At 26.7% G+C, this 26819-nt stretch overlaps 1 protein-coding gene across 2 annotated transcripts in view; it reads left to right on the top strand.

Annotated features, from left to right (window-relative positions):
* LOC107455055 (DNA-dependent protein kinase catalytic subunit) overlaps nucleotides 1-26819 on the top strand; it is a 136846-nt gene that overhangs the window by 38341 nt on the left and 71686 nt on the right. For both annotated transcript variants that reach the window (XM_087166084.1, XM_087166086.1), the window contains exons 29-43: nucleotides 474-568; nucleotides 2407-2509; nucleotides 2889-3013; nucleotides 7211-7277; nucleotides 10192-10346; nucleotides 11380-11539; nucleotides 12284-12485; nucleotides 14120-14482; nucleotides 16233-16474; nucleotides 17606-17741; nucleotides 20514-20606; nucleotides 22216-22286; nucleotides 24613-24715; nucleotides 24801-24928; nucleotides 26551-26761. In XM_087166084.1, coding sequence (XP_087022210.1) covers nucleotides 474-568; nucleotides 2407-2509; nucleotides 2889-3013; nucleotides 7211-7277; nucleotides 10192-10346; nucleotides 11380-11539; nucleotides 12284-12485; nucleotides 14120-14482; nucleotides 16233-16474; nucleotides 17606-17741; nucleotides 20514-20606; nucleotides 22216-22286; nucleotides 24613-24715; nucleotides 24801-24928; nucleotides 26551-26761 — 2254 coding nt within the window. The remainder of the gene's footprint in view (nucleotides 1-473; nucleotides 569-2406; nucleotides 2510-2888; nucleotides 3014-7210; nucleotides 7278-10191; nucleotides 10347-11379; nucleotides 11540-12283; nucleotides 12486-14119; nucleotides 14483-16232; nucleotides 16475-17605; nucleotides 17742-20513; nucleotides 20607-22215; nucleotides 22287-24612; nucleotides 24716-24800; nucleotides 24929-26550; nucleotides 26762-26819) is intronic.

A 26819-nucleotide genomic window follows, 5' to 3' on the forward strand; every position in this document is an offset into this window, starting at 1 on the left:
AACTTGTGTCTTGATCTTTCAAAGGAAGGTGGCAAAAATAAAAATAAATACAAAAGAAGTAAATATCTGTGTTACTCTCTTCCGTACATGTTTAATCATTTCAAAATGTTAACCAAAACATTTTTAGGATGCAAGAAGTTCAGCATTTTAATTGTTTTTTGAGCATTTTTCAATGTATTTTGGTATGTATTTTAACAATAGAATTTAGTAATTTTTTTCAAAATCAAGTGTAATTTAAGAATTGATTTTTTTAAACTTGATGTTATAGTTTTTTTTTTAAAAACTAATTGCCCTGTTGAACTGAGACAATACATAATTTAAACGAAAGTAGTTTATAATAAATATTATTTGGTTTACAAAACAATGCTTTTTCTTGGTAACCACATACTGAATTCTCATTTGCTAAATATATTTTTTATTCAAATTAAGATTACCTTACTAGTTTTTAAATATTGCTCTGTTTTTCTTTTTAGAAATGAAGACTTTCTTGTGCGAAAGTACACACTTCAACTGTTGGTTCTTTTTGTGGACAGTTTAGCTATTGCACACACTGACAGCAGCTCTTTAAGTAATTATTTTACTAAATATTTAATTTTAAATTATTCCTAGACTTCTTTAATTAATGTGAGAAATATTTTTTTGTCAAAGTATGTTCTAAAAGAAAGAAACATATTTTGAAGTAATAATTATTTAAATCATATGTGGCAGCCAGAAATTGCTATGTACATTGAGTAAAATTCTGTAACCTCATTAGGGCTACTAACCTATAGGGGAAAATTTGTTGCTACTATCAAACTATTCTAAATTAATATAACTATCTGAATTCATTCAAATTTATTACATAAAAAAAAACTGCTGTTAAACTGGAACATTAGCATTTGATGACAATCAGATTTTTACCAATCATAGCGAATTTCATCCCTAAAGGTAGTTATGTCATTTTTGTGTTTTTGGCATCATACTTCCAAAAATAAAACAAAATTAAAAAAATAAATATTAGAAGTTTATAAATAATTTTTGACTCAGTAACTTTGTCAGTAGCAATGCTGTTTTACTGTGCCCTTAAAAAAATGCATTTACTTGCAATTTCATATTCCTGTTTGCTAATAAGTTATAACTGCAGATTTGTAGTTTTATATATTTTTATTCTTTGTTTATTGAACTCTCATACAATTGTTGTCAGGGACCCGTAGCCCAAAAATTTTCAACGCCTCCAGCTCACCTTCAAGATAATAAGCTTTAAGCTCTAGTAATTTTACAATACATTTTTTCATGATTTTGAATTTAAGATTTTAATTTGAAATCTTTATAAAAAGGAACATTAGAAAAATAACAATATAATCACACAGAAGTTTTTGATTTCTGACAAAACTAAAACTGAAATAATGATGAAATTTAAATAGTGTTATAATTTAAATATTCATAAATGACATTTTAATTATAAAAATTATATAATTTTAGATAATAGTATGATTAGTATATCATAATTATTAGATATTAGAATGAAAATAAATGCTGCATAACCTAATTTTATTTAAAACGAAATTGAATAGAATGTTTTAGCTGGACATAAATTATATGTATTTGACCAAATCAGCAACTATTAAACCAGATAAGGTTAAAAGCACAAAAATCTCTAATCCTGAAAATTTTAAAATATTGAAAGAAAAAAAAGATTTAAATGACTTTCAAAAAAAAAAAAAACTAAAAGAGCCCTGAAGCATGAGAAAATTTAGAGATCCACCTCCAAAGCACTCCAACCCTGTTCTAAATTTTGCTGAGATTTTCTTCTCTTTCAGATTTAAGTCACCATTTTTTTTTTCAAAAAAATTCCACTGTTTGCAGTTATGAACAAAGGATTGGTGAAAATGCTTACATAAATATACGATGGAATAATTAATTTTTTTAAGGAAAATAGAATATTTCTTGGATTGTTTGTAATGTATATTTATAACCTGGTAATTGTATGCTGACGTGTTTTACAATTAAACAATGTTAGGCATTTAAATTATTACCATTTTTCTAGCATAAAGACATTGTTTATAAACTGATAAAAATTATTTTGATTGGTGAAAATAAAAGATTAAAAGTGAGTATTAGTTGTATTTTTTGTGGATAGAGGAAAAACTTAGTTACATATCTTCTCTGTTCTACCCATTTGTAAAAATATCTGGTTTCAATAATAGTTTTATCTCCCCATAGAAATTTCTTGAAGATGATGAAATGCTTGGTAAAATACTAATAAATTTCTTTAGTTACATGTCTTCAACAAATTATATTGTCTTGATTTTCACCAAGATAATGGAGATAAATAAATTTGTTTTACGATGGAAAGTTTCCATTTATATGATTCTTTGAAAATTGAAAACATTTTAAATATTTATTATTATTTTATTCTATTTTTAGGAACTCAAGAACAATGTGTAAATGCTTTAAATCATTTGGAGAAAATTATTGTGGTGAAGCATTCTCTTTTTATTAAGTCTGAAAAGTCAAGGAAAAAACCTGAGTAAGATTAATTTACATATATTTTATTTAGAAAATTTCCTGGTTTTTTTTTGTTATTTTTTTTTAACCCTCTGACCCTTTTACAAATAATTAAATTTGGAAGAATAATTTTTCCATAGATACAAGTTCTCTTAATTAATAACATAAGAGAAGCTTTCCAGGTATGCAAACAGATTACGATGTAATTTTTAAATACAAGATTGCCCTAATAAAGTAAATAAGTACTTTTTGAGTTTTTTCTCTATATTCATTACAAGTTTATAATTTTTGTCTTATTTTATTTTAAAAAATTTTATTCACTCTAATTTTTGAAACCATTTGTTTGCAATTTATTTTTTTTTTTTTTAACTGCAGAATAATATTTTATGTTGCTTATGTAGGTGCCTGGAAGAGGCAACCTTGCAGTGTATTGTGCTGTGGCTGTTGAAACAGTGTGGCTGTGTACAAACTGAATGTCGCCATAAATGCATGGATTTGGTTATTAAGTTTGCTCCTTTTACTCCAGGTTGTTATTTTTTCCCTACTCAGTTTTAATGTATTTGCTTTTACCACTGCCTATTTAGAAAATTCTGTGCTATTTGTATGATAATTGATAAATTATAAAATTAACTCCATACAATTTTAGTTATAGTGTATTTTTTTTGATGAAATTCTTCATTTTCTTTAATGTATAATGCAAGGAATGAAATATCAGTTCTAAAAAGTTCTTGCCAGACTAAAATTTTTACTTCTCGCTATTTTCTCAAAAACTTCAAACAAATTTAAAATGTTAATGTAGAACAAAGAACTTTTTGGTGATCAAAACCATAAAAGGAGGTTAAAAAATTCAAACATATTTATTGCAAAAAAATTTATATAGTAATATTAATTAAAAATAGGGTTGCCATAAGATTTGAATGGTTTGTTCCAATATTATCCACATATTATCAAAAGTCATTAAAATAAGAAAAATTTCAGAAATGTTTCCATCTGAGTTTCATGTTTGTACATCACTGCCTTTTGGCACTAAAATAACATTTCTCAGGGTCAATATATGTTACAGGTTCAATTTATAGAAATTCTGAGCAAATCATTCTAGCAAATTTTAAGTACAACGGTCTTAATAGTTTACTGAAGTTGTGCCTTTTTCCCCAAATTTTGCTCGTAATCCCTAACGGAAAATCTGAGGGGGGAAGAAGGTTGCTAGTTTTATTTGAAACTTAGCACTTTACTAGGCAAAGCTTACTCGCCTGCCCTGCATATTCACTTCCTATTATTATAAATAACTTTTTACAGATGCACTCCAAATTAATACAAATCAGTAGGTTTCATATTAATTTTGCATTGTCTGATGTTTGTTTTGATTTTTTTTCATTCTTTGTGAATTCTCGTTTTTTTGTGATTTTTAACTTCTTTTTAGGAAAATAATGCTTACCATCGTTATTTTAATTGTTTTACTGATTTCAGTTTTTCTAAATAATGTTTCTGGTTCATTTTGAAGGTTAGTTGAGGGGATGATCTAATCGTTTAGAAATGTTGAGACACAGTTTGTTACAAGAATTTTTTAAACATATTTTTGCACATTGACTGCTGCACACGTTTACAGTGAAATCTCTTCCAGGCCAAGAGTACTGCTGTACAAAGCGTACTCTGCTAAGTACTTCCACGATATTTTAATAATGCCAGCCTCTGGTGGTCGTAAGAATTATGTCTTGTTCCCTTTGTCTCCTTGGTGTCATGTCAGTTTAATTGTGTTCGTTGCTTCGCATTTGTTTCTCATCTCGCCACTTTACACCATCTGTTTGAATCTTTGCAGAGTAAGGAGGAGTATAACTTAAAATCTATACCCTAATTCGTGGAAATTTCGAAAAGAAGAAGAAAAAACGCTCCGATCAGAAACTTTGCTGTCACCAAAATATGGGTGACGCAGCAGTCCAACGTGTTTAAAAAGTTGTTTTACTATATTTTTCAGAAAAAAAGTCTTTATTTCTTTATTATTATTTTTAAAATTTAGCATTAATGTTAATACTTTTTACAATAATTGTGAAATGCTTAGATAACTTTTGTTTCATAATTTTTGTCAATATTTTGATACTTATTTTTAGATTAATAGAATTAAACTTGATTAATGGAATTAAAGCTGGTATATGATTCCTAAGTGCTTCATGTGAATCATTCTCATTGATATACTTTAATTTTACTAATTTAATTATAAGGTGCTAAAAAAAGAAATTTTTAAACAATTCTAAATTGATTTTCTAAATGTTAAACAAATTACAGCTATATTCAGTCAAGGAATAGAACAGTTTGTTTTAGAAGTTTTAGTTAGTTTGTAGCATTTTAATATGTTATTTGATTCCAACCTCAATACAATGTCATCAGTGATAAATGGATGGATCTGATTGTAATCAAATTAATGTTTTGGTGTGGCTTTCATCTAAATTCAGTTATTTTTAATTAGAAAGTTTTTTTTCTTTATGAAAGCAAAATCTTTCTTGGCAGTCATCAATAAACAAAAATTTTTTTTATTTTCTAAATTGATCTCAAAATTTAAAAGATTTGGTTTTGAATGAATAAATCCATTTTTTGATAGTTAAATGATTGAAAATAAAATTCTATTCACATTCTAACTAAGTTACACTTGTGCGAAAATTTCTCAAGTTAAAAATATTGCTCATGGCTTAAACATTTTGAAATTTTTCGAAAGGTTTAGTAAATTTTATGGTGGACCATTTAAAAAAAAAATTTTTTTTTCTTCAAATTTTGGTTTTTCCAACAAAATTATTTTTTCTTTTCCTAACCCTTTATAAAACTGTGATAATTACATTTACTACCAATTAATTTTTAATTGCTGATGTGTATATTTTTCTTTCTATAATTTGTTCGAAAGTCTGCTGATAACTGCAGTAAATACAAAAAAAAAAAAAAAAAAAGAAAAAAAATTGCATATGAAGGGTTTTGTTTGCATAAAATGTGAAAACAGTAAAAGTTGGCATGCTGAGATAAGGGGAGGGCAACACTGAGAAGCTATATTCTCTTGTGTGTTATGTGTTTGTTCATTTGAACATTTCTCAACAAGTTTATTTCTATTTATAAACACAGAATTTATAAATGCAATTATTTATAAACACAAAAGTTCAAGTTCAATGCCAATTCTTTATAGTTAGGAAAATTTTTAAAATATTACTCACTTTTTAACCAAGAAATGATCTTAAAAATCAAATTAATTTTTGGTAATAAGCTAAATATTTTTTTTTATTACTCAATCTCAATCCCTAAACTATTTTTACTCAAAATTACAAAAAAAAAATGTTCTTATAAAGGTTCTGCTTAAAAAATTTTAAGTAAAGAATTTTTAAGCTTTAAATCTATTTATATCATTTAGACATCATTAAACAAACTCTTTCATTACCTTTACCTTTTACCTTTGCTCATTTACCTTTTGCCAGCTGTAATTTACCTTTCATTATTATGAAGCCATTATTTGAAATATGTTTCCTCTTTTTAATTTATATTTTGTTTTCATTCAAATTTATATTACTATTGCCAAACAAATTGGTACTTAATTTTTCATTTTTTTAAATAAAATTTAATTAAAAAAGATTTATTTAAATATAACTTATAAATCCTTTCATTATTTTAAAGCCATTTTTTATAGTTAAAGTGAAATAAAATCATATTTTAACATACTTTTTAAATTTCAAATTTTACATTTCAATCATTAGACTTATTTTTTCATTTTATTATGAAATCTAATTTAAAAAAAATTTTGGTGTATTTATCTGAATACAGTAGAGCGCCGATTATCCGAACTGCTCGGGACCGAACGGGGTTCAGATAATGAAAAGTTCGGATAATTGGAAAGTTGTTTGAAATCTAATTTAAAATAAAAGATTATTGTTTATGCACTAACTTCCCTTCACACTTTTTTCAGGTTTGGGACTGGCAGTACTTTCTAAAATTGCTCTGTTTAAAAGTTTTTTTTTTCTTCCAATTTTTAAATATTTTTTACTTATTTTTTTTCTTTTTTTTTACTTTTCTTCATTTTGAATTTTTTTAATCATATTTCAGCATTTTATAATTTCTTTTGTCAATTACTGATTTTACCATATTTTTCTTTATTTTCTATAGCAAAAGAAATCCAACAAAGACTTTTGTTTCAAAGAAGATGCTCTTTTTAGAGCAGCCATATCTCTTATTCTTTTTAAATAAGTCAACTGAACTGGATCAACATCATTTTGATGCTCTAGCCAATTCATTGCAATATCTAATGAATTGCATTTTTCTATGTGAGCAGGTTCACTATCTTGAACTTGATTACCTATGCTTCTTCCTCTTTGTCTGTGGAGTTCCGATTTTCATTCAAAATTTCAGCAACAATTTCATCATCATTTGAAATTTGATATCCTCGGACGTTTTCAGTGTCTCGACGCCAGTCTTCTATTTCTTCTGCTGCATAACCTGGCATTTTTTCAGCTGGTAGATCTACTGGTTCAGAAATTTAAAAAAATTGTTGATAAGTTGAAAAGTATTCTAAACTTTAAAAAAAAAAAAAACGAATTCAGACATAGTTCGTATAATTGGACGTTCGGATAATAAGGGTTCGGATAATCGGCGCTCTACTGTATCAATTTTATTTCTCATTTATAGTGTTGCTTATTAAATTAAAACTTTTTTTACCTGTATATAATGTTTGTATATTATTCACTTCTTTTATTTCTAGGTTGTCAAAACCTTTCATCATTTATAATTACGTACGAAAATTGTGGAAAGAACATTATTGAGGATGTGTATGTATGACCTTTCTTTGAAAATAACTGTTACTGTTTATGATTATTGATCTCCTTTGAAGCAATATTTTTTATATTCTCTATCTGTATTTTCTATTTGAAATAATATTTAATATATTCTCAATTTTACTACTCAAAAATTTTATCACAAGTAAAAATAGGGGAAAGTTGGACAAAACGGGATACCATTATTGTTTTTATTTACTACAGAAAATCTGTTTAGGAGAACTACACATTATTTTTTTATAACTATATCACTTATTGAAGCGCAGAAAAAAACATATTTTAAACTAATTTTAATGACTGTGAAATAGGAAAAAAAATCATTTTCCAAACTCTTACATATCCCGTTTTAGCATACCTGGGTCGGACAAAACGGGATAGGGTTTACAATGTTTAATTTTTTGTGTAAAACTAACTGAAAACATAATTAATTGACAGAAAACTGTAAAGCAAAATTTCTAAAAATTGTATTTATGGGATTTTATTGCTTCTAACATTTTTATATAAACTGTTGTTTTATAATTAAGTACACAAAAATTCTGAAGCTACATAAGTTTTTAAAGATTTTATGAGTTTTCAACCATGAACACTTATTCCATAATTTTCACTGTCGAGATGCGTCTGGTGCCCTTAAGAGGGATTTCTTAGCAGTCCTTTCTTCAATTCTCTTGGTTCATTCTTGTAGTTTAATCATCCTTTTTTTCCTTCCATTTATAATTCACTTTTAAATGGAGATGATGTTATTACTACAGTTTTCTTCTTTCTCTTATCAGTCATTTTTTCTGGGAGCGGTCCTTTTACTTGAGGTAATGTACAACACACTTTGGAAGGATGGAAAAGGGTAGCTTAGGTCGATAACAAGAGAGTAATAATCCTAAAACTGCACACATCAGCCTGGTGTTCAATGCCTGGAAGTTCTTGCTGTTGAATCAGTGGTGACAGACAATGCAAACAGGTGATCTGGGAAGACGTCAGGATTGTAAGGACTTATACCAGTTTTACTAAACCTTTTAATGGTAGTTTCTGCAACGGCTGCCCGTGAGTAGGCTGCGTTGAACAGTTTTGTAACCTCGTAAATTATAACGCACCTACCTGGATGGTTGAACTTCTTGTTTATAATACGCTCTCAGTGGAGCCATGAAACTGATATCCAGGGACTGAAGGCGATGAGTTGTATGTGGGGGGAAGGCCATTTTTTCCCCTGTGTTAAAATTATGCTTAATATTGTTTCTCTCAGCTAACTCAAATGCTAGCACTCGTATGCCCGTTAGAATTATACCAAATAATCTCTCTTCTAGAGCCAATACATGCACACGCGTTTTTTCTTGTTCAGCATTGAATACTGTCTCTTATTTGTCCAACTTTTTCATTGCTGCCAATCCAGTGATCAATGTATTCGTACGAGCCTTTTTTACCTTTCCTTCAATATAGTAATAATAATATAGTAAAAGTATAAGGCCAACAAATAAATAGGTGGATAAAACGGGATATAAAAAAGTCTATCCCGTTTTATCCAACTCATAAGTATCCCGTTTTGTCAGACTCAGACACTTTTCAAGGCAAACATGGCTTCTGCCTAAACGTGAAAGAAAAATTAGATTTACTAGACATGAGAATACTCGTTAATTAATGCTTTATCAAATGTAATACTTACCGGAATAGTTATCCTATATATATAGGCAGTACAATGTGAAAAACAACGCACGTAACTGTGGAAAGTGGCAAAAAAATGGAGTAAAAAAGTTCTGAGACCTACAACTTTCTATCAACTAGTGATCTCGAGATGGTACGCACTGAAAATGATATAATCACAGTCAAATAACAAGTTTCTGTCGTCGTCCGCTAGATAGCTGCAATAGTCTGGTCCCTAGGCGAGATATCCCGTTTTGTCCGACTATCCCGTTTTATCCAACTCTCCCCTACATGTCATAAAATTTTTGTTAAAAATTTTACTTTTTTCTCTTGCAGTAGAATTAAGATAATCCCTTAGAAAATCAGTCCATTCATGTAGACAGAGTGACAATGACTTCTTTCATGTATTATGAATTGAGGAAATTATTACGTACCTATTTCGCTAACACAACTGCTTTTGAAAGCGATTTTGTGACTCAAAGTGGTATAAAATCTCAAAAAAATGAACTTTGAAGCTATTGGGGAATCTTTTAAATTTTGTGAATGACACCTTTTTCATGTCACTTTTGAAGTCATATGTCTTGAATTTCAGACAAGCTGTTAAATTGTAGAAATAAAATTTGTATATTTTAAAAACTTTATTCTAAGTAAACCATAAATATTAAAAACAGTTTAAAATAATGAGGAATAAGGTTATTTGGTTATTTATTTTAGCCAAAATTCTAGTGTTGTTGTTTTTAATCCTTCACAATATAGCTTTGGCTATATCAAATCCATGAGTTTAAACGCTCTGGCCAAGTCACACACCAAAATCAGTCTCAAGAAAATGTCCTTCAAGGAAAATTCCAGACAATCAAGGATGTGCTTAGGGGAAGCAGGGAATTCTACTGTATGAATTATATATTAGTTATAATATATTCTGTGTAGTAAAATAGCAGTAATTTATTAATGGCAGTAATTACTTTTCAATAATAAATAGAGGAGGGAAAATACTCTTTAAAATTTTTTCTTTTATAGGGCTGCTAGTATTTTTAAAAATGCTGTCAAACTTTTAATATATGTTTTCTAATTATACAAATATCAAATCTGTAATTTCAATTCATAGTGAATAAACAGGGGTGAATCAAAACTTTTAATCTTGCTATTAAGGAATAAGACATTAATACCAGCTAATAATTCTTTAGCAACAGAAAGTCTTTAAGAATTTTAAAAAAGAAACTATGCTTAAAAATTGAAGATAAAATTTATTATATTTACATTATTAACTGTAACTTTGTAGGTTTGAAGCTGTTCTACAAGATAGCTTACAAAGTGCTTTAAAAAACCTGGCTACGTACAAATCTTTATCGAGATGGCTTGAAGCTCTCCAAACTTCCATGGAATGCTATCAGTGGGTTTTTTCGAAGCAGCTGATGCTACAAAATATGCTTTGTGGTAAGCTCTTTTTTCTTCTTAATTTAATTTTCAATAGACTTATTACTTCAGCAAATTACCTTGACTGACTCTAACATTTCACATTTGGCCTAATTTGTGTAAAAGTTCCTTCTAACACAACTTTTTTTGGCATAAAAAACAAAGCTCAACATCTTTTTCTTAGATGTCAGTGAAATTATATTTTTATTTTCATCTCTTCCATTTAGGGGTTTCCATCATTTAGAATTAGTTCAGGTTTTTGAACTTTGTATATTGTTGTAACGTTTCTACCTTTTTTTTATTTATTAATTATTGTTTACTTTTCTTTTTTTACATAGGCACTTTTTTAGCACCTTTTAACTATATAAATTTTTCAAATTTTTATTTTTAGTTTATGTTGAAAAAATATTTGGCCTTACTTCAATATTTATAAATTGTTATAAAAGTAGCAAAATATATGTTGTCCCCAACAAAACCTGACAAATCGCTATTTGTGAGAAGCGGATGTACAAAACATCATACCTTGTTTGACAGCAGGAAGAAACAGAGATGAATTGATCTACAGTTATTAGAAATACTATGAAGTTATGATGAATAATCAACACACTTGCCTTCCTCTATAGTGATATGTTAGATTTTGATAGCATATTTTCGACCTCCAATGGGTATAACATTTTCCCTTCATTTTTGACAAGGATTTCAATGTATATATTAACCTGGAAATACACTGAGAGTGATCAATGCTGAATACCCTAGTTTCAAAATTATTACAACTTACTGCAAAACTTGCATGCCGCAAAAGACACCACATTTTTTAATTAGTTGCATGCTTGTAAAATCCTATGGCTAATCTCAGCTTTCTGCCACTAAAGAGAAAATGTGATATTTAGTGTTTTTCTCAAATGCTGCAAAAAGTAAAGGCTTCATGTTTTTAAAACTTCCAGGTTTAATAGAACATCTATAACTGTTAAATTCAAAGCTTTTTGTACTTTTTCTTCAACCAAAATTCTTGTAGAATTTTAGTACGATTTTTATATTACTATTTATTTTTTAGAAGAGAAGAATGCGTCATTGATATCGTGCATAAAAGTGTTCAATGCTATTGAACATTTCCTTGAAAATATAGTTAAAGAACCACTTACAGCTTTGATAAGCAAGCATTATATTGAGGAAAGTGATGTTTTTATACCTGGAGAGACTCTAAAATATAATCGGTAATATGTATTTAAATTACAAAAGCCTTACATTTTCTTTTTTCTCCTTTGTATGTGTTCATTAATTTGTCTTTTCACGTATTATAATTTAAGTATAACTGTTAATGATAACTAAAAATTTTATTGCAGTCTTACAAAATATTAGTATTAGTCTATTTTATAGAATTAATACTGAAAGTTGTTTTTCAAAGTATCATTTGTTGCATGATGTAAAATCTTAAAGAATGGCACACATTTTAAAATTTCTGTATGTTTTTTAACCAAACAATTGTTTATAACTGTTTTGTTACACAATTCAAAACTATTATGTTTTTGCAACCTATAAACAATATTTTAATCAAAATAATTTTAACATTAGTTTTGCTATATTATTTTTTACAAGGATTTTTTGCCCATGACTTGCTTCACGCCACCTAAAGCTCTAATAGTGTGAAGTTCGGGATAAATTCTAAAGATGTGAATTCTTCAGTTTTATCAGGGTTCAGTCTTTTCCATTAAAATATACATCAAATTCTTAGTGTTTATACTTTTCTTATGTTTTTAGTTACTATCTTTAAATTTGGAAAACTTAAAATGTCTGTAATTTAAAATTATATCACCATTAAAGTTTTTTTTATGTATGCAGATATTTTTAGCTAATTCCCGGCATAATATGTTTAAGAACCTCTTTTTATTTATATTTGTTTTATAATTATAAAATTGCTTCTTTTTGGAAACTATATTTTATTAATTTATTTGTTTTAGATTGAAATGTACTGTTTTAATTCGTCTTCTAAATTTCATCACATCGGTGTTTGCTGCTGATGCAAAGTGGTTCCATGATAAGTTTCTCAAAGTTTTGTGGAATTCAAACTTATGGGAGTTAATTTTGCTGTTAGTTGTCAATCCAACTTCTTTAGGATTTGAAATGACGGATCCGGAAATCGCTACCAAATTACCAATGGAAGTAAGTGTTGGTATATATTTCTTTTACAGTTATCGGATACTTAAATTTTTTTATGTGCAAAATCACTTCGTTTTTTTTTTAACCAAGTTAATCCATTAATTTCAGTAAATAAAACAAATTAAGAAAATAATTCAAAATAATTAAAAGCAATTAAAAACAATTCCAATGGAAAAACGCACTAAGCAACTGAAAATCCAAAAGGAATTGAAGCAAAAGAAACAATGAAAAATGAATAAACGTGCCAACCAAAGCTGACGTCTTCAGGGGGTACCAGTTTCGGAAGCCATAAAAGCAAAACCCTTTCTAAGCACGACAAAGGTTTACATTGCTCTCTCTGAACCCCAGTTTTTGCCAAAGTCCAGAAAGAAATACAATACAAAATATAAAATACATAAAGCAAATACAGAAGTATAAAATCAAGACAAATACATAAGAGTAATATGCACGAAAGCTTACTTGAAACATAAATTCAACAACCAAATTTCAATTTAGTTGATTTCTGGCAGTCAGTAGTGTAATTTGGTTATTGGATTTATGTTTCAAGAAGCTTTTGTGCATATTATTCTTATGTATTTGACTTGATTTTATACTCCTGTATTTGCTTTATGTATTTTATATTGTATTTCTTTCTGGACCTTTGGGGTTCAGACAGAGCAATTTAGACATTTGTCGTGCTCTCTCGATAGAAAAGGTTTTGCTTTTATGGCTTCCAGAACTGGTACCCATTGAAGACGTCAGCTTCAGTTGTCATATTTATTCATTTTGCATTGTTTCTTTTGTGAATTAAACAAAAGCATGTGACTTAAAACCAGTTACGATGCAAGATAATTCATTGCTTTTTCCTTTTCTTCCTTTTTTTAATAATTTTTTTTTTTTAGTTGCTGTTTAACCCTTTATGAGGCCATACGAAGTATACTTTCCACCGGCTTCATTGCTATTAAATGTCTATGGAAGGCAATTATAAGAAAAGTAAAAAAAAAAGAGTACAAAAGAAGGGTTTTGTTTATTTAAATGTGGGTGCTGATTGGGTATATGGTGGACGGGGAGCTGACCTCAAGTTCTGGGAGAGTGGTCAACAAATCCGCCGATCTGATACCCGAAGGATGAAAGTCAATATTAGAATGTGCATTGGAAAAAACTTAAATATGGGTCACAGTAAAGTTTAGCGTTTGGGTTGAGAAGAATAGTGAACATTGGGGAGATATTATTTCTTCATCCTTATAAGATTGTTTGTTTTATCATTTCTCATCAAGTTTATTTGTAGTTATTGTTCAGAATTTATAAGTTCAGTTATTTATAATCACACAAATTCATGTTTACGGCCAATTTCTTATAGTAGGAAAAATAATTAAATCCAACCCATCTTCCCGCCACAAAATATGGTCTTAAAAATCAAAATAGTATTTGATAATAAGCTAAATGAATTTCTTTTTATGAATCAAATTCTAAAAATAAATATATTTTTACATAATATTACTAGAAAAATGGCTCTATAAAGAGTTAAAGATACATTTTATATTATGAAATTGTATTTTGCAACATTTCCTTTACATTATATAATAGTTGTAAAATATTTTATATTTAACTAATTAAATTTGCTCTCTCGTTATTTGAAATTGTTATAACTTTTTCAGGTATCAATTGTGGTTTCAAAACTTTCCAAGAAGTCAGAGTTCCATGCCTTTTGTTTGGAATATTTAAAATCTAAAAATGGGTGCAACTTAGAAAAACTGTTGCCTTTAAAATTGTCAGATCCAAGGTGCAACTCCTTGCAAATGACAGAACTTCTAAATGGTTATGATTTACTGTTGAAAAATGGGTTTCATGCTAATGACCTTTTTAATAACCCTGACAAAAGTTTGAATAATTTGTTAGATTCAATATGGACTGATTCCAGTATTTGCTGTATTTCAATCAATAAAAATATAGCATTGAATCCTGCAAGTTTGAATTTAGCTGAGAAAATTTTAAAAGTGGCATATAAAATGGATTTACAGGTAATATAATTTCCTCATTAACGTTTTTAGTAAATTTGTTTACACTAAGATATTTTTTTTAAAATAACCATTTCAATAACCATAGTTTTTAAGCAAATACTTAAAAAAATATATTTTTTCAAAATTTTTTTATTTAGTGTTTTTTTTATACTTGTAATTAAGTTGTTCAATATTACACACAAAGTCATATATATTTAGTCAAAAGGGATTAGTTAAGTGCTATTAGTAAAGCATTTAAAGAAGTGTATTTTAATTTTTTTTAAAACAAATTAAACAAGGGCAATGCAACTGAATTTGGTGTAAATTATATTAAAATAAAACGTATTTTGATAAAGGAAAAATTTATTTTTGTGAGTATTTTTTAATGAAATAGTTTCTAATCTTATATTAATTTCACATAACTTTGTTCCTTTTTTTTATTGATTTTGAAATCTCAGGAAATATCTTCTTTGGGATTTAATGGTTAAAAATCAACCTATACACACAGTTTATGCAGTTTTGCAGTTAAGAAAGGTACAAGCCATCTTTTTTTGATCAAAAATCAGATTGTCTTCCAAAATTAAAAATAAATGAATTACGAGAAAAAAGTTTCGTAAATGAATGACTAAGAGAGTGAAGAAGATATGTAACACAAAGAAAATTTTAATGTGATTAACTTTCAAACAGCCTCATGACATTTTTAATGATGCCAGCATCTTTTAATTAAATTTATATAGCAATTAAACTTATACAATAACTTTGACTCTAAAAACAAAACTGATTTATATTTTTGTATGAAAGAACAACTTAATTTTCTTTAAAATATTAACTCAACTATTTAAAAAATATTCTTCTTTATTCGTTCTTCCCTCTACATTTAAAATAAAATAAATTAAAATTCATTTCTTGTGGGAATAAAATTGTATAAAAATATTTTAGGGACTATATATTTCTGTTTCTTTCATGCTCTTGTGTGTTATTTACTGAATGATATATTTTCGCAAACATTAATTTTATTTTAATATTTGCACGGTGTTAAAATGGCTGTGGTTATAGTTATTTATATTGATGCTTTGCATAATATTCAAAGTTTTATTCCATATTGAAAACAATAAAAGTAGCTTATATTTTTGACTGAAAGAATTATTTAATTTAAGCTGTTTTTCAATCTTTTCAGTTTTCCTGTATGTCCTGTGTCATTAAATTCTCCCATTTTTATTTCCCTATGTTAGTTTAATTGTAATGAGCTTCCTGATATTCTGTGTAATACCTTCAGAATTACTGAATCTATACAAAACTATAAAAGAAGTAATTTTACAGTGTTAAAAATAGGAATATCACATCTGAAAATAACAAAATAAATCTTTTAGGTTTCCTTTAAGATTTTAATTCATTCTCTTTTCTTTATTGGGTACAGTTTCTTTTTTCTGGAATTATAATTATAACAGACTTGTTTTCTATTAATGAACTTTAAAATTACGTAAAAATTTTGAGCTGTTAAGTTTAGTTTATTATTTTCTTCAATAAATAACTCTAGCTGAGCGTTAATGTTTCTTAAAAACTGTTAATTATTAGTTTCATTTATTGAATCCAGACATGAAAATACTTGGAAAATTTAAGCTTCTTGAAATTTGCAAGAAGTTTTGCTTAGTGTTTTATTTTAATATATTTGTGCCTAAATCATAAATATCTTTTTTGTTTATTAGTTATTTTATTATATTTTTAGTTTTCAAATTTCAATTCTTAAATAAATTTCAAAACTATTTTTCAGGTGCAAAACCTTGCTAAAGCACTGCTGGAGACAACTGAAGAAGAACATTCTAAATTAGTTGTTACCAAGGGCTTGCTTGTTTTCAATTTATTTACCAATAGCATTTCTTCGTTTGCTGTTGAATCTGCAGAGAATTTTGTGAAAACCATTGCAAATAATTTGAACCATCAATTGTTTAATGAAATTTCAATCCTGTTGAAGTTTATTGATTGTGTAGCCTGCTCTAAGATTTTGAGAAAAAAGTAAGAATTTCAATTTTAATTATTTTATAGCTTAATGCTTAAAACAAAGTTTTCTCTTCTGAGAATTCACAAGAATTAAGAAATAATAATGAAGGAAATTTTATAAAACTGTTAATTTTGAATTGCCACACATACTACATTTATAGTCCTTATTTTTGAAGAACTTTATAAAACCTTAAACATTGATCATATTTAGATAATTTTTTATATTTGACTATAAATATTCTTGCTCAAAAACTTTTACTCGTGTACTTAAAGTACAGGGATGTATTTCAAAATGTTTTTAGCTCAAAATGACAAATCTGTTAATAATATAGCATCACCTTTAATCAATGTTTTTTTTTTCCAGCTAAAACATGCATATGCATATTTTCTAAAAATTACTCAGCATATATCCTTTTGATACTAATATGTTTGCACAAAATATATTGTAAAATAAAGTGCTTAAGATGAAGTTTTTCTCTTTTGAGAATCTACAAAAATTTAAAAAAATTATAATGAAAGTTATTTTATAAGATTGTTAATTTTGGATGGGCACACATACCACGATGGAAACTTTTATGTCTCGCCCAATATATCATAAGTTATATCAATTATTATTATTAGGTGTTATGATTTTTGAATATATGTTTGTTTTTATGTAATTCTGTATTTAAATTGTTGATTATATACTTAAATATTACTTCAAGTCATTTATGTTCAAAGTTTTATAGTTAATACAGATTTATGCTAAGAAGGTTTCGATAATTTATTAGTTTTAGAAAATGCTTACTACAAAATAAAAACGGTGATAACTGAAGAGCATATATTATTAATGAATGATATATTGTTAATGAATAGATTATTAATGAACATATATTGTTAAGTCAATGAATGAAGAGTAGTTTGATAAGTCAAGCTGGTGGAAATTGTATGGCTTAAGAAGAAGCTGAGAAGTACATCTTAATTAGATACCCCACATTTAAAGTTTAAAGACTCCAAGAATATTGCAAATAAGAAAACTCATGCAAATGTTTTGTTCAATATATTCCCCAAAATAAAATTTAACATTTTTAATTTTTAGGTAAATGTACTGTGAATTTTTAATTTTCAATTACAATTGTTTTCAATTAAATTTGTTTAATATTTCAGACATGGAAAGCAAGTGATTGATGCATTCTTAAATAATTGGAATCCAATCTGTGCTTGGTGGAGAGATCATCCAGATATTGATAGTATCTATTCGGTTCTTTCATTGATGACTAAAATGCTTTTGATTGATTCAAAGGTTAGGAAATATTTTTTCTTGTCTTGTTATATTTAGGTCATACATGATGTGTGAAAAGTATTGAAAAAAAATACATTGAATCCTCTTGAGAGTGACCACTCTGTGTTCCGCAGTAAAATGGTCGTTAATGGAGGTTGGTCGTTCTTAGGGGTTACTTCTACTTAATTCAAAATGTTATCAAAAGTACATGATATTTCACAAGCGATGTTAATTTTATTCATTGTCATTGTTCTTAATGCGAAAATGCCACTTGTGTTGGCTTCATGAAAAACAAATAGATGAAAAAAATTTAGCGTCAATAGAAATAACCCCTACTGATATAATTATGTATAAAAACAAATTTACCAATTATGAATGATAGAATTATTTTAAATGAATTAGCAATTATGCTTTTTGTTTAATTTAACATTTAATTTTATGTCATAAAAATTAGTTTACTAAAAAAATGAGAGTTTGTCTTTTTGAAATGCATAGTTTTTTATTCTAAATTAACTTTTGTTTTTAATTTAACTTCTAACTCTAAAACTAAATCACTGATAGCATCGTCTTTAGTATACTCTGACTGTAACATGAGATTGTCAATCTTTTTCAGCAATTGTCAAAAGGAACTCTCTAAATTAGAGCTACTCATTAATATTTTAAATACATTTGAATCTAATTTGTTTTGTTAATATTTTTTATTTTATTATTTTTTCGGATTTCCTTATTTGCCTGATTGCTGGGAGAGGTTTTGATATTCTCTCCTAAAGGTTTTCTTCAACACAAAGTCTATGGAAAAATTCTGTTTCTCCTAAAAACGGTCGTAAATAAAAGAGGTTACTACACAGATGTGGTCTTTTCAGGAAGTTTTACTGTATCTCAAAAGATATGCATTAGGTTATTTTTTAAAAGAGGCATCTAATGAGACCAAACTTGCCGCACACTCTAACCCCTAGCAGGGACAACTTCAAAATGCAAAATCCACAACAACGAAAGAAATTACCCCATTTAAAATTCCAGATCAATGTCAGAAAAAGTGGTATGTTGTGACCTCATAATTCAGAATGAGCATTAGCGGAAGTTCTGAAGTAAAGTATACAAAGAAAGAAAGAAAAGTATATGTAATTTTACTGCTTATGATTGAAAAACCTCTTTTCTTAGCATACTAATTTTTTTAAAAATAAACCGTCATTATATGAATAAATAATTACATAAATGAGTCCATAAGCAAGTTATGGAAATTTAATGATTTCTTTTTGTAAATGAAAAGTAGAAAAAGCCATAATGATACTTTACAAAAAGATAAGATACTTGACAAATTTCAAATAGTAATTTAAAGAAAGTAACTTTTACTTTTTCTAAAAAAATGTGTCTAATATTATATTGTATATTTCTTAAAATAATGCTTGAATTTATTTTTGTATAAAGAAACAATAAAATTTAAAATCATTAACATTGTATCTAAAAAAAAAAAATTCTTATTTATAGGTAATGAAAAAAAGTTGCGCACTAATATTTATTGAGCAAAACAACTGTTCGGAAATAATTTGTTTATGATATTTGTCTAAAAATATTATTTGTTTATAAATTATGTAATATTAGTTTACAATTAAAATTAATTTATAAATTAAATGTTGTTTATTCTGTCAAAATAAGTGTTTAATTTTTTTTACCACATTAAATATTTTGCCTCTAATTTTTAGAAGTGACAGTACAAGAAATATACTTCTTGTTATTGGAATCGCTCTTATAAAAATCATTTATTTGTGTATTATAATGTATGTGTGTTAATTTTTTTCTTAAATTCCGCAATAATCCCAGTTTTTTTAAGAGCTGATTCTCTCCAAAACTTTTTAAACCAAGTTTTCAAATCAATGTTCCTTTTTTCTTGCTCTTCGTTTGTTGAAATGAGGAATACTTTGATTATTACACTGAGTGCAATATTTTGAGTAACTTTTACTATCTCTTAAATCAGCATGTCAAAAACTATTTAACTGCAGAAACTTTTTTACTGCTCTATAAACTATTTTTTTAAAAATATGTATATAAATATATTTTTTTAAAATTTGTTTTGTTATTTTATTTAACATAATCATATAAACTGTCTTTCTTTCTTTAAATTTGAAAAGCTATTTCAACCCATTTTTGTGCCTATTTTTCATTGAACATCACAATTTTTAATAGCTTTATTTTTTTAACTCTTTAAACTATCCTTTATTAAAATATTTCATACTTTATAAGTTTCAAATATTACTGAAAAATGAGTTTTTAAAATTGTAATTAGTAGAGAAAACTAATATTTATTTGCTGTACAGAAGGGGTATCAGAAATTCAGTTGTTATCTTTTAACTAGATTATTTAAATTAGCCCCAATTTTTCATAAATTTTTAGGTATTGAAATAACTAATTTTCTATGTATGCTTTATTCGGTTTTAATTATCATTCCTCTCCTATATTTATCTATCTGATCACAATAAATACATTTAAATAATTTATTAGAATTTTAAATTTAATTTGGATTTAAATTACGTTCAAATTTTCTTTTCTTTATTATCTAGTAAATGTGTTTGATTGAGAATTGAATCTTTAATCCTTTTATAGTTACAAATTGGTTCTGTTGTTAAAATATTTTGTTGACTTCAGTAATATTTTTTCTTATTTTTTTTTAATGTTAGTGAAAAATTGCTGCATTTTAAATTTGTTTAAAGAATTTTAATTTAATATCTGGATAAATAAAAAAATGAAAAATATTTTTAAATAAGTTATTTAGTTTATTATTTCTTTATATTTTAGGTGGCTCTAAATGAGTCCAATCAATTTTCTATGTCCATTCTGCCAACATATTTGACTATGTTGTCAAAAGAAAATAACACCATGGATTTTATTGTAAGTTTTATGTGTTATTTTATTATAGCTTATTATGGTTTCATGGTACTGTTTCATTAGATTTTTGTGTTTATAGCTTGTTCTGTTGTTCATATAAAGCACCAGTGTTTTTATTCTTCATAATTGTGTAAATCTTGTCAATACTGCATCCACTTATAATGATAGTTTAAATAAGATACATTGTGTGTAGACAGAAAGGTTTACTTTTGGTAACATTAGCTTTTAACGTGATGATGTTTTATCCCAATTGTTGAACATAATTTCTTTCTAATTGAGCATACATTTTCAATGACTATTCAATATCTCACCATTTAATATTTTACCATCTGTTTTAAATCTCACCATATTGAAAGGGTACTCAAACCTACAATTTTTTTTATTGAAAAAGGTAAGCACCTAGCAAATATTCACAAAGAATTATTTTTGCTGTTAGTAGAGATTATGAAAAGCTAAAATGTAATGAAACAATATTTTTTTTAGTCTCTCAGATTCTGAGATCTTACCATTTAAATACTCTTCATAACAATTGAAAGCATGCCCAACTTAAACCAAGAGTATAAATATTGTGAACTATGGTGAAGTAAAAGCAAGGATAGCTAATGAATGCTATATAACATTACTAGGGCTTTATAAATTTTGCGTAAATTTTTTTTAAATCATGCAACAAGAACTCAATAACTTTTTTAAATTATTAGAAGAAATTGCGGTTGTCCAAGAAGACTACCAAAGCAAAAAGAAACTAATAAAAAATTTTAAAAAATTAACTTTTCATTTTCTTCCCTGCCTTAATTACAAATTTTGAACTATTATAGAAAAAATAATTTGTTAAGTTACCTTATTCAACATTACAAGCAATTATTAAAATGAAGTTAGTCCAAGAGCTGAATATTCACTCAAAGTTAGTTTTGTAAATATTTGACTATTAAAAAAATTCTCAGTTTACTAAGTTTGGCAGCATAGGTAGCTCTAACTCCCTTTGAGATTATCTCCTACTTTCAAAATCTGATCTGAAGTCTAGGTTAGAACATTCTTTAACATATTCTATGTATAGACCCTAAAACAATATCTAGTAGAATCAAAAGCTAGAATAAGTTTATCGTCAAGATCCAATCTATTAGCAAAGATATCAAAAGTAGTTGGGGATGATTGAATTCTCTGAATTGAAAAAGGAGGAAAAATTACGTATGCAAAGTTATCCGATATAGGCAAGTTATCAGATAAATGAAGATTACAGCTATTATGTGGATCATTGTAAATGATTCATTGTTTCACTATATGTTGGGCTTTAAAAATATTTATTTATATATATTTTTTTGATGATTGTAAATTTTATTTTTATTTTACACTCATTTATTTAATTCAAAATTTATTTTCAGTTTTCTTGTCATTATTTCATTTGTAATGAAAAATTTACTCACTGATTTGTGATGGATTATTACAATATGACCTTATACATGATTACACACTTTCTAAATAATATTTCAAGATAGTATGCGAATAAATAATTAACATTGACATGTCTTATTTTGCAATATCTTAAATACAATATTTTTTTTATTAATATTTTTCACCTATTACCATATCCATGCTGACAAATGTTTTTTGCTAGGTTCATGCCTTGGATATTTTACCTTTTTTTTGTGAAAGCTCCACTAGTTCTGAGAATAGTACAAACTTAAGGTAAGTTGTTTGGTAGTTTTGTCTGCTAATGTCAAAATTGCACTGAAAAACTTATTAGAGAATGATTTAAAAAGTTCTTTTGAATAATTATAATTAGTTTGGTATAGCTTATTGTTTTAAAATGACATTTTGATGTGTTATAAAAACTTTTCTTTAACTACATTTTGTTTAAAATTCTATACGTTTCAATCACTTTAAAGTAAGTTTTTTTATTTAGGAAAGTCTGTGGCAGGAAGTTTCGGTATATTACGTCAAATATGCTTGAAGCAAGAACTATGCTACATACAGATCTCTTACTTTTTAATTAACAGTAAAAGAACAAAGCAAAATACTGTATTTAAATAATTACAGTAATAATCGAATTTTTCAAAAATAAAAATGTTTTAATATTTATAAAAAATTAGGAAATTTAGAAAAAGTAGTGTGACACTTTTCGTTGATTTTCAATTAAAAACTGGGAGGTTATACATTTCCTCCGTGTACTCCCTCCAATTCCCCCTTGTATATTGTGTTCATCGAAATCATATTTTTCATTAATTCTTTAATCAAATATTCTAACTTGTGATAAGAAATTTTTAAGAATAAAAGGTGTACAAGATAACATTATTTAAACTACTGAAACTGATTTTTGGTTTTATTTATTTTAACTTAATGAGAGCAAATAATTTACAGAATTATTTTATTGCATCTTGCATTTTATTTATTTATTTCTCCTGCAACCATTATTAAATTTTTGAGTTCTTGGTGATAGTTTGTCGCAGGGCTCGAAAAACCGCCCGTGCTCGGTGGTAAAAAATTCTCGGACAACGAATTTCTCGAATCCGACGTCCGCGCGGACGACCATTTTCCCGTCTTGACCTTTGTCATTTAAATTATTTTATAAAAGAAAACTAGGTTTTACTATTAGTAACCTAGTATTTCTTTTATTACTGAATAATGTAATTCTAGTAACTACTAATTCATTGTGCAGTTTATATAAATGTTTGTATTAAATAAGAGAAAATTATATTTTTATTTATTTAGAAACTACGGGTTAGTTTCAAAGGGGGACGGGTATATTGTTGGACAAGCCGTCCCCTTCTGAGTTTTTTCGAGCCTTGGTTCGTTATACACGTTAGTTTGAAAAGCATCCTATTTTGAATTTTTTAATCAAGGTAATTAATAATTTTTTTTATATTAATTCAGACCAGGAGGGATTGATCAATCTAAAGATATTTTATCTTTGCTTATAAGGATGATAACATTATTTGTACTTAAGTCTTATGCATGCTAACATTGTTAACATTCATACAGTCGAACTCGTTTATAACGAGCTTGGATTTAACGAGAACTTGGATTTACCGAGGGAAACGAGAATATTTGGTTGGATCATTGTTAAATCTATGGAACAGAAGTCGCTTTTAACGAACAAGATCCAGTTTTAGCGAGCAATATTTTTCTGTCTCGCTATCTTTTTTCTCATCTTTTTTTCAAAATGATAAGAAATGAGCGCGAATTAAAAAAAACCCGCGAAGTGAAGCTTAATTGCCCTTTAAGATTGTAGCTTAACTAGAAATTTTTTGCTGGTGGGGGGGCAGTTGCCATTAAATTAAGAAAAGTATTTAATTAAATTAATTAATGTAATTAAAGTAAGTAAGTATTAATTAAATTTTAAGTAAACTCAATCATTTGACCTCTCAAGCCCCCCCCTTTTCTGGTTGCACGCCTGCCTTATGGACCCGTTTATTACGAGCACTCGGATTTAACAAGTATAATGTTACGGTCTCTTTGTGCTCGTTATAAGCGAGTTCGACTGTATTAGCAAACATGATGTTTTGATAAGTTCCTTTATATTGCATAGTTCACATTAAGTTAATTATGTGGAATTAAATAACGTAAAATGCGTTCTTTTTTGAATAATATAAAACTCGTTAAAAGAAAAAAAATATTTCTGTAAAAAAAATAAAATAATTCGGAATAACTTGGTGTTTGGTAAATAATTATTTTTATAATTAAGAACATTGTTGTTTAAAATTAGTAGTTAGTTGTATTTAATATGTTTAGAAAATTGTGATAAAAAAATATGCTTAGCTATCAAGAATTTTTATCTAAAAGAGTGAAAATTATATTGAGAAAGAAAAGAAAGGACTGTTTGTACAGCATTAAAATGAGGAATATCATTTTAAAACTATTAAAACAACATCAGAGTAAAAAAAAGTAAAATATTTAAATAGTTAAACTTATTTGTGTTAATGATTGAATTTATTGTAAAATTTTTTTCTCTTTAAACTAATTAAAAAGAAAAAAACCCCATTTTGTTATTGATTGTATTATTTTGCAATTTTAGGTCTCACTTAGAAGAAATGATGGTCAATCACTTTCCTTTGCAAAGTACTGAATTTGTTCCAGGGAGTTCTGCTTACCATACTTACATATCTGCATTGAAAAATGTAATTAATAACTTTCGGTTCTTGGAGCTATTTTGTTCATTATACTTAGTACATAATATATAAATGTTATATGTTTCGTTTTAAGATGCTATCTGCTTTGTCTCTGACTGGATGTGGCTTTCTTTTTGAAATTTTAACCTCCTTCTTCTGTAAAGAAAGTGAACATGTCTTGGAAGTAAATTTTCTCCAGTGCATTACAGATATGTTAAAAAGGTATCACTGTAAAATAATCATATTTTCCTGATAATGTACAAGTTCTGCCTTAGAAGATATATGTGACCCTTTAATAGTTCAACTAAAGATAAAGTCGAAATCACAACATAACTAGGATAAAAATAAAATAAAAATTGTAAATTGTTTTCAGAACTTTGAACTGATTTCTGAATTGAACTTGATTGAAACTGATTTCAATAAATTTTGAAAAAATAATCCAACATTAAAATAATATTATAATAACATTAAAATTCTAAAATGTAGAGATAATAATTCAATTACTTTTACTCATAAGGAATCAGTAATGAACTTGAAATTCTCGAGTTTGCCTATGAAAGCAAGATAGTTGCCAAAGAAAAGGATACAGTAGTTTTAGCCTCTTTGTGGCTTTAAAAAAAATCTTAAATACTTTCGCAAATAATAATAAAACCTTAGAAGTAACTTTTAAATAATTTTATATGTATATATATATATATATATATATATATATATATATATATATATATATATATATATATATATATATATATATATATATATATATATATATATATATATATAATATATATATATATATATAACAGAATAGTAGAAATCAATTTCTTTTAAGTTATGAAGTTGTAAGTAAATTATCTCTCAAAGTAAGAGTTTTCTTTATAATGAGGAAAAAATTTTTTTTTATCTTATTGCAAATTAAAAAAATGTGCAAACTTTGTTGTTTCTTTCACTATAATTTTTAAAGTAACAAAGCATTTATCATATAAGATATTGATATAGTGGAACAAATTTGTTACATATCTCGTGGCTTTAATGTCAGCTAGCAGTTTTTCAAAATGGCAGTTAAAACTGAAGATCAAAGGATAAAATCTTTTTTTTTTAAAAATTCATCATACCTTTATAAGATAAGAAACAGAACAGTTGTTTTTTATAGCTAGCAGACAAAACTATGTCCAGTGTTTTTCCAAAAGGAGACTAATTTGGAATAACGCTATTTTTGAAAAGAAAAGAAAAATACTATCTTAAAAAGTGTTATGAGATGGAAATATGTTCATTAGTTATTTGAGCTAACCCCTTTTGAAAGTTTTAACTTAGTCCCTCTATGTAAACATTACTAGTTATATTAATTCACTGTTATTTAGCACAATTTGAGTAAACTTTTTTTTATATAAATGTTTGAAAACTACTCTAAGAAGAAAAACCTTTCTACTCCAAAAAAATCTTTCTGCTCGCAAAACTTTTTTCTTTTGTGACAAAAGTAGCACTGCCCCTCCTTTTTTCTTTCTTTTCCTTTTTACACAGTAGATAATTTAAATGCTTTTTTAAAGAACAGAACATAGATGCTTACTTTTGGCACTTGTTTCTTTGTAATTTTGAAGCAACTTAAAAGACAATTTATTCTTACCACAATTTATTGTTAATATGATAAAACAGACAACTGAATAAAACTGATGTAAATGAAACTGAATTTTATTTCTTTTCTTAATTGTGTACTTAAAAAACTTAAATTAATACAGTTTGTTTCTCAAAACATCAATATTTGTGATTCTTCTATTGAGAATATTCTAAAAGAGATATTTGCTTTTATCTTATTGTTTTTAACTGTTTTCTATCATTATTTTTAGCAAATCTTCAAGCCATCATCAACTTTATGCAGATATTGTTTTCTCTCTTATCATGAAGAGTGGATTTGACTCAAAATCAGATGTTTTGCTGAAGATTGTGAATAAAGTTCTAATACTTGTGATGCAAAATATATATCTAACTTCTTTCATCAATTTCTTTTTATCTCACATTAAAGAAATTATGAAAACAGTAAAAGAAAATTTATCACTGGTAAGTTTTATAAAAGCAAAATTGAGTATTATGTATAATAACTTTTTTGAAATAATGT

The sequence above is a fragment of the Parasteatoda tepidariorum genome, chromosome 6, assembly GCF_982258835.1.
Source record: "Parasteatoda tepidariorum strain Cologne lab strain chromosome 6, Ptep-v5.0, whole genome shotgun sequence".
In the NCBI taxonomy this organism is placed as follows: domain Eukaryota; kingdom Metazoa; phylum Arthropoda; class Arachnida; order Araneae; family Theridiidae; genus Parasteatoda; species Parasteatoda tepidariorum.